General features: G+C 39.3%; 1 protein-coding gene across 1 annotated transcript in view; it reads left to right on the forward strand.

The window, feature by feature from the left end:
• Positions 1-8620, forward strand: part of LOC102985101 (hypoxanthine-guanine phosphoribosyltransferase) — a 32156-nt gene extending 23536 nt beyond the window's left edge. The window contains exons 5-9 of the mRNA XM_024128212.2: positions 1155-1172; positions 3736-3818; positions 7129-7175; positions 7324-7400; positions 7916-8620. Coding sequence (XP_023983980.1) covers positions 1155-1172; positions 3736-3818; positions 7129-7175; positions 7324-7400; positions 7916-7963 — 273 coding nt within the window. The 3' untranslated portion in view covers positions 7964-8620. The remainder of the gene's footprint in view (positions 1-1154; positions 1173-3735; positions 3819-7128; positions 7176-7323; positions 7401-7915) is intronic.
• Positions 8621-9424: the final 804 nt, after the last annotated feature.

The following is a 9424-nucleotide window of genomic DNA, read 5'->3' on the forward strand; positions in this document are numbered from 1 at the left end:
CTACACGATCTGTGGCTGGTTGAATCTGTGAATACGGAGGAACTGTGGATATGGAGGGCCGACTGTAAAGTTATATGTGGATTTTCAACTGTGTGGAGGGTCAGTGTCCCTAGTTCCCTTGTTGTTCAAGCATCAACTGTGTATTCAATTTTCCTAAAGATTTAGGTTACAATATCTTTTGAAAAGAGAGAAATTAGTTGTGATATGAGGAAAGGAGTAAATTGCATATGAACTATGGTAGTAATATAATGTACATTATAAAATGCATGCGGTTATGAAATTATAGATTACATAAGGTGAGGTTTAAAAAAAGTTCTAGTATTTCTTTCTTTCAACCCAGTGGATCTTGTGTGCCCTACCTCGATAACCACTGACTTAGAAGAGTATATAGAACATTAAAATTCTGATGCTTGTAGGTATGTGATAGAGAAATGAGAACTACAAATAAGCAATATAACATGAATCTTCTTATGACAGTGATTATAACCAGTATGTGAAATGCTACCTCATTCCCAAGAATAGATATAGGACTCTTCTCTACCTCAGAGGTAATTGTTAGACGGTATTTTCTCTAAGGGTTCTAACAGCTATAAAATTCTGAGAGGTAGAAATTGGGGTAAGGGTTTATGGTGGGAGGAAGCATTGGTATCTTTTAGTTTAGTCCAAGAATATGAACACATCCAGAAAATGCAGATCAATTTCAGCCTACTGAGAAAATGCGTTTTGAATTGGATTCCATATGGTAAGTTAAATGCATGATTTTGGAGTTATTGTACAAATTATAGTTTTGAATGTTAGAGTTGGAATACACATATTAGTTGAAGTCCCTCATTTTCCACATGGGAAACTGAGGCCCAGAGAAATTTCGTGACTTGCCCAAGATTAGACCTCCGTTTAAGTAATGAAAACTCTTAAAAAATGAACATATGGGTCAAATTTTATTTTTAAAAATTTCATTGCAGTGAAAATTTTATATTAAAGAGTTCCAAGTCCCAACAGATGGCCCCTTTGTTTAAATCAGGGTTCGATATGGTAAAGTAGCTTAAAGCAAGAATTTGGATAAATCCTTAGAGTTTGTTATGATATGACTTGAATTATAATTGGAAACACTGTCTGATTCATTGTACTGATTTTCATTTCTCTTTTTCTTCCAGAATGTCTTGATTGTTGAAGTAAGTTTTACATACTTTTAATATAGTGTTTATGATTTTCTAACTTGGTATGCACAGTCCTAAAGGTAACCCAGGGAAAGAAATTCCTTTTCATCGGTTTTAATGGTGGGCTTGTGTTATAAGGGAGTGAGATTGTTTTTTTTCTAAGAAATATTTAGTAATTTACTTTTACCGGATAGTGGAAACATTTTGGTATATTTCTTACCCCTCTCTTTTTGGCTTGAAACTTTTTTGTTCCTTTTTTTTTTTTTTTGTGGTACCCGGGCCTCTCACTGCTGTGGCCTCTCCCGCTGCGGAGCACAGGCTCCGGACGCACAGGCTTGGCGGCCATGGCCCACGGGCCCAGCCGCTCCGCGGCATGTGGGATCCTCCCGGACCAGGGCACGAACCCGTGTCCCCCGCATCGGCAGGCGGACCCTCAACCACTGCGCCACCAGGGAAGCCCCCTTTTTGTTCCTTTTAAAGTTACACATATCATTCCCATCCATGCTTTTTATGTTTCTATTGCATATATATAACCGTATACAAAATATATTTTTTGATAATTTATATAGTGCTACACTGTATATATTCTCTCTTGCAGCTTGTTATTCTCACCCAAAATTGGTTTTGAGGTTATTCATGTTGAAACATATAGAGTTAGTTGACCTTAAAATCTTTCATAGCATTTCAGTGTACGGCTGGCGGACCCTCAACCACTGCGCCACCAGGGAAGCCCCCTTTTTGTTCCTTTTAAAGTTACACATATCATTCCCATCCATGCTTTTTATGTTTCTATTGCATATATATAACCGTATACAAAATATATTTTTTGATAATTTATATAGTGCTACACTGTATATATTCTCTCTTGCAGCTTGTTATTCTCACCCAAAATTGGTTTTGAGGTTATTCATGTTGAAACATATAGAGTTAGTTGACCTTAAAATCTTTCATAGCATTTCAGTGTACAAATCAACCTATTTATTGCCCTACAAATAGGGAGTTTGCTTCCAATTTTTCTTACTACAACAGGGCTGCTAAGAGTTTTGCGTTGTCCTGTGTGCATGTGTGTGAGTTCCCTCTGGATACAGGCACTTAGAAGTGGAAGGACTGGGTTTTAGAATTTGTACATTTTCAGTTTTACTATTGTTGCCAAATTACTCATCAAAGTACTTTATATTCCCACCAATAGAATGACTTCTTACTTTTATGTAAAATGGTGTAAGGCTTAAGAGCAACAGTAACCCCTGATTCATTTTTTGTTGTTACCAAGGTTTTTAGAAACTTTAGCTTATAGATTAAAAAATAACCAAATAACACTCTTTTCATGGGGTTTGTGTACATGAGTATCCCTGGGAACTGGTTGCTTTTTTAAAAATGCAGATTCACTAATTCCACTTCAGATTGCTTCATTTTGTCTGGGGTAATGCTGCCTAACAAATTACCACAGACTGAGCAGCTTAAAACAACACACACTGATTATCTCAGTTTTCAGGGGTCAGGACTTGAATACAGGGTAGCTGGGTCCTCTGCCCCAGGTCTCATCAGGCTGAATCAAGGCTGGGGTTCCTGTCTCACCTGTGACTCATGGTACTCTTCCAAATTCATTCAGGTTGTTGAAAAAACTGAGTTCCTGTGGTTGCAGGACTGAGGTCCCCGTTTTCTTGCTAGGCTGTCCTCATGTCCTAGCACATGGCCCTCTCATATGACAGCTGACTTCTTCAAAACCAGCAGAATCTCTCTTCAGGCTGCTACAGCTGTCTTGTGTAACACAACCTACTGACAACCCCATCATTTCGCAAGTCCCACTCACACTCAGGGAGTGGGGGATTATTCTGAGCGTGTACACCAGGGGGCAGGAGTCCTGGGGGCCATCAGAATTCTGTCTACCACAGCCCAGAAATCTGCATTTTTCACAAATCCCCAGCCCTGATGTTTCTGATGACTTACAGCCCCGCTTTGTGAATGCTGCTTTATACCATCTGTAGAGAATATTTTCATTGAAGAGCATTAGGGTTATGGTTTAAGAAATGTTTTCCCAATTAGAGATAGGTTTGTTTTGAATAATGTCCTACTTTTGACTAAATAGCTAAGATTCACTTTCATGTAAAGTAATTCTATATGGTAAAACTTTAATACTTTGGATACTTTTAAGATGGTATAAAGCAGTGTTTCTTGGTGTGGTCTCTTAACCACCTGCATCTGAGAGTTGGAGCATCCTGATCTTGAGTTTATAAAAAAAAATCTAATATCTTTTATAATGAAGGGCAGCACCACAACTCTCTAATAAAATATGTGTGTACATACTTGCATGTATATATTTAAATTAGCTGTCATTGATCTCTTGGTGCCTATAAAATCCAGCCCTGAGGACTGGCATTCCTACTGCTTGCTGAGAGCCAGATGACTTACAGATTCCAGAATATCTCAGTATGAATTGTGGTGAGAATCACTGCACCAAAAAAAAAATGGCATTATTCCAGTTATACATGGGATTTTGTTTTTTTGTGTTTATATAATGACTGAATTTAAAGGTACGATGGTTTTATATACCATTTAAATGTCTTTTCTTTTTTTAAAGGATATAATTGACACTGGCAAAACAATGCAGACCTTGCTTTCCTTGGTCAAGCAGCATAATCCAAAGATGGTCAAGGTTGCAAGGTATGTATATAACATTTTGACATAGGATACTTTCTTCATTTGAAAAAAGATTAATTGCTTCTTTGTAAGGGGTAAATTTTCTTATCTTCAAAAAGTAATATAATCTCAAATAAGACTCAGTAAGTGTCCTTCGTAAATAATTTGTCATGTGTTAAAGCCTTTCAGTGCAGTCACCTTATTGCCCAATGTTATTAATATTTGGTTTTTCACCAGAATAATAATGATTATCAAACTTGTCCTGGGTAGCATGGCAGAGGATTTGGGGCCTCTTTGCAAAACTGAGGCCAAGGATCCCAAAGACGGGTTAGGAGGTGGTAGGAAGGAGTGGGCCCTGGAGATCCTGAGCTCCTGGAATTGAGTGATGTAGTGGTCCTGTGTGCTGCATCTTGTTTTGTAGCCACGTAGAAAATGTACAATGCCTGCTTCCTTTCTTCTAAGCCAGCCTCACTTCCTGGTCCTACCTATGCTGTTTGGCTTATTAGTTCTACCTGTGTTTATCCCTAATTATAGTTTCACTCCCCAACAATTCAGAGGTAGACTATTATTCCCACTTCACTGATGGGGATACCAAGGCATAGGGAATTATCCAGAGGCACAGAGCTGGATCACTATAGAGGTAAAATTTGAACCCAGGCAACCTGGCTCAGAGTTCATGCCTTACTATTTTTTTTTGTCAGATGACGTCCCTGGGTGTTTTGGGGGTTTTTTTCTTTTTTAAAAAATCTTTGACCAATCTGCAATTTTTGTGTAGGGGTCAGATAGTGATCTAACTTTTTTTTCCCTAAACGATTAACTGGTTTTTATAAACCCCTTTTAAAGGATCAAAGTATTTGTCGAACATCTTTGAATCAGAGTAAGCCTTCTACTGAGTCGTGTGTCAGCAGTTTGTCCTTTGGGGCTTTTCTGATCGCTGGTGCCAGTGTATCATCAGTGAGTTTTTACTTTAAATGGATTTGGGACAGGCATGATGAGAGTGTAGAAATGATGCATTCTAGGGCACTAAGCAGTTTCCTGCAGACCAATCAGTGCACTTGCTTATTTCTCTACATGCTCTCAGGGTTTTAAATGTCAACATACTGTGGCATATACTCCTCCGGATATTCTTGTGTGCCTCTTTCCTGGAATATGCTGTGAAACTGAGATAGACTGCCTCATGAGAGAGATGTTTCCTGTAGCTGGAGGTGGGGAGGGTCATTAGTGATGGGGCTGTGGCCCAAGTGGGTTGTTTCTCAACCTTCTTTTCCTAATCTCTTCCTTGCCATTAAATTTAATATCACAGATATATTGTGTATCTATTTATGTAGTGTGTGTGTATCTGTGCTTTATACCTAAAAAGATTAAGTACATAGCAGGGTTAAGAATGACTAGAAAGCTTTTTAACTTAAAAGTTAAATTAAAAATTAAAAAAACATTAACTGACAGACATGTCAAGCGCTGCAGCCACTTTGGAAAACAGTTTGGCAGTTTCGTAAGAAACTAAACCTGTAACTGCCATACAACTCCAGCCGCTGCACTCTGGGCATTTCTCCCAGAGAAATGAGAACTTACATCCGCGCAAAAACCCATGTGTGAATGTTCATGGCAGCTTCATTTGCAATAGCTCCAAACTGGAAAGAGCCAAAATGTCCTTTGGTAGGTGACTGGTTAAACAAACTGTGGTCCATGCAACCATGGAATCCTACTCAGCACTAAAAAGGAACAAACTGCTGATGCACACGACCTGGCGGAGCCAGTCTCAAAGGGGTAAATACTGTGTCATCCCATTTATACAGCCTTCTTAAAGTGACAGAATGATAGAAATGGAGAACAGATTAGTGGTTGCCAGGGGTTAGGGGGTGGTGGGTGGTTGTGACTATAAACAAAGAGGTAGCAAGGGAAAGCCGTGCGTGCTGGAAACTTCTGTATCCTGATTGTGGTGGTGGTTACATGAATCCACACGTGTGATACGATTGCATAGAATTGTACACATATAAATATGAGCACAGAAAGCTGATGAAATTTGGATAAGATCAGTCCACCAATGTCCATGTCCTGGTTGTGGTAATCTACTACAGTTATGTGACGTGTTCACCGGACGAAACTGGAGAGAGGGCACACGGGTGCTCCCTGTGCGTTTTTTGGGCTACTTCCTATGAATCTGCAATTATTTCAAAATAATTCATTGAGATCTATAGGAATATGAGGTGCCGAGTTCCCCTGAACTCTTAGTACAGCTTGCACTGAGTTTAATGATACCTTTTTTGGATTGTTCCTGAATGAGTTCAGGTAGATGGAAGGGGTTTTGCTGTGATTGGTTTGTTATTTTCTTTCTAAATGGAACCCGAGTCCAAGTGTGTCCTCTAATTACTGGAAGGAGAATCTCAAGGGACTTGCCTGGGCTATGATCCCTTGGAGGCTAAGGCTTAGGCCAGTGCTTCTCAACTTCGGCTGCACATTGGTATCATCTGAGAGTTTAAAAAACAAAACATAACCTATATCTGTGTCCCGTCCCCAGCGATTCTGATGTAATTGTTGAGGGGCATGGCCTGGGTATCTGAGTTTTGTTATATATTTTTTAAGGTTCCCACGTGATCCCAATGTGCAGCAAAGGTTGAGAATCACTTTAGATCCTTTCCAGCCCTTTTAATATACTTATCTAGGAAGTTATGAAATCTTAAGTTTTATTGGGACTGCCCTTATCATATGTAAAGGCTTTCAGAGCACCATTACAGGTTTTTTAATGGCTGAAAAATTTCAGCAGGCAGCACTTGGATTATGAAATTAGCTTTCGCTAGAGTTGACGCATCCTACCTGCAGTTTCTGCTCTCAAAAACAAATACTAGCTCCTTTAGCATGCTAGTTCTTTTTTAGGCTCACATTCCTCTTTGTAAGCTATTTACTCAAAGTCTTGAAAGGTGATGCTCACCTCTCCCACACCATTTGTGGCTTAGGGATTGTTTTCCATGGATTTTGGACTGAAAGCCTTTACTTGTCATCTTTGCTCGTTGGCATTCCCCACCCGTTCATCCTCCCCAAGTAGCTGCCCTTTGATGGGCGTGTGGGTAGTCAGGGGGCAGCTCTCAGAACAGTCCATCGTGTTCCAGGTGAAGATCAGTCAAGGGCCTCATCTGTAGTGTGAACTCATTGCTGCCCCTGCCCAGGGCGCCCTGTGATTTAGCTCTCTCCGTTTCATAGTGTTTCTTTGGGTTTGTTAAAACTGACCATAGTATGCTAAACTGCAGATGAAACCGTGTTGCAGAACATGAATATTCTCTTTTGTAATGCCCTGCAGTGTCTCCGTGTGTCACATGTCACATTTTATAATTAACAGCTTGCTGGTGAAAAGGACCCCGCGAAGTGTTGGATATAGACCAGACTGTAAGTGAAATACTTTTTGTCAATCATTTAACCAGCTTTAACCCAACAAGTTTTATATGAAATGGTTTAGAGTCACTTTAGAGAATGTTTGCACGTATTAGATTTGAAAATGATGTTTTCTGTATCTAAATGATGTGATTCTTTTTAGTTGTTGGATTTGAAATTCCAGACAAGTTTGTTGTAGGATATGCCCTTGACTATAATGAATACTTCAGGGATTTGAATGTAAGTAATGCTTCTTTTCCTCATTCTCATTTTTCAGAGCCCATATAAAAATTTATAAAAGGGCAGAATTGTTTTCTCTTTCCAGCACCTCATAATTTGAACAGACTGATGGTTCCCATTAGTCACATAAAGCTGTAGTCAAGTACAGACGTCCTTAAAGCTGTAACTTGGGCAGGCTGGGTAACACTTCTTGCTGGCTAAACAGTTGGACAGGTTTAATATGCAGTAACTGTCCCATTATTATTTCAGATGATAGATGTGGTCATAAGTAAGCGAGACATGAACTAGTTTAAGTCTTTTAATTCACTCTCCTTCAAACACCCACCACCTCCTCTGGAAGCAGGAGTGCCGAGAACGCGTTTGTGAACGCGGGTGAGGAAGATGAGGAAGTCCGTTTGTTTTGTAAAAACCCCTGCAGCAGAATACTGTTCATAGAAGACATGCCAAGTACTGTTCTCGCCGTTCACTTCACAGTATACTTTTCTAATGTGAATCTCTGGATTTTTATTTTATAGCATGTTTGTGTCATTAGCGAAACTGGAAAAGCAAAATACAAAGCCTAAGATGAGAGTTCAAGTTGAGTTTGGAAACATCTGGAGTCCCATTGAAGTCACCAGGAAAATTATCAGATGTTCTAGTTCTGTGGCCAGCTGCTTAGTAGAGCTTATTGCATGTATCTTCTAAGAATTTTATCTGTTCTGTATTTTAGAAAGGTCAGTTGCTGCATTCCCGAACTCTTTATTTGCACTATGAGCCTATAGACTATCAGTTCCCTTTGGGTGGATTGTTGTTTGACTTGTGAATGAAAAACCTCTTAAACCACACCACTATTGAATGAAAATATTGAAATTGTATCTGTAAGAAACATTGAAAGAGGAGAATATATTAGTTTTTTAATTGGTATTTTAATTTTTATATATTCAGGAAAGAGCAGAAGTGATTGAATATTGTTAATTATACCACTGTGTGTTTAGAAAAGAAGCAGTCAGTTTCATATCAGTGACAGCATTTAGAGGTATGGTTATGTTGGACAAACCATATGTCCTGGAGTTATTTTAGTAGGTTTCAGTAGTATTAACTGTATTTTCCAGCTTGTTCAGATTATTTCTGGCGAATCTTTGTCAGCGGTTCCTTTTAAATACAGGTCAATAAGTTCTAAAAACCTACCACTTTTTGAAGTCTTCAATGTAAAAATCCTTAAAATAAAGGCTGTCTCTTTACAAGAAACTATGCATACCTGTTATTTCTCTACAAATTAACCTAGTTTAGTTTTCTGTTGGTTACCTTTTCCTTGTCTGTTAAATTTCAGGAGCTAGTTTAATTGTAATCTTTACCAAGCACAGCAAATGATGATTATCTGGTAGAATGGGTTGGTGGAGCTAGTGAGATTCTTACCTACTTCGGAGACCTCAGAGTTTAGACACATGGTATATAGTTGATTACATTTTCCGATGCTAAAATAACATGGCTCTCTCTTGGAATTCTGTTAAATTGCTTCAATCGCAACCTCACCCGCAGTTCAAGTTTTTCAGACATACACTGTTACCTTCTTTGGGCAGAGAATACTCTGTCGACTTAAAGAACAACAACAAAACCTTTTGTTTTCTGGGAGCAGGAAGAAAAGTTTTAAGCCAAAACTCTTCATTGCTTCTCTGCTCCAGGTGAGGTATGAACTAGTAACCTTGCAGGCCATCCAGCTATATTTATGCCTTAAAAAGTTTTCTGTAACTCCCAGCAGCAAAACAGGGAACTTTAAATGATACTAAATAATAATTTGCTTTAGTCCTAGAACTTCCTGGTTTACAAAAAGTTTTCCCTTTTGTTATCTCATTTGATCTTCATGCCCTCTGAGGCTGAGGTGGGCGTTACCCCGTGTGAGTGTAGCATCCAGGATAACTCCGCTTCCTCTCCTCAGCACCTCACTGGGCTCTCCTGGGCCGCCCTACTCACCACTGCACCCTGCCTCCGACTGCGGACCCTCCTCACCCTCCTCTTCTCAGTTGCACTTACCACCTTCTCTTAGG

The sequence above is a fragment of the Physeter macrocephalus genome, chromosome 21 (assembly GCF_002837175.3).
Source record: "Physeter macrocephalus isolate SW-GA chromosome 21, ASM283717v5, whole genome shotgun sequence".
Classification (NCBI taxonomy): Eukaryota; Metazoa; Chordata; class Mammalia; order Artiodactyla; family Physeteridae; genus Physeter; species Physeter macrocephalus.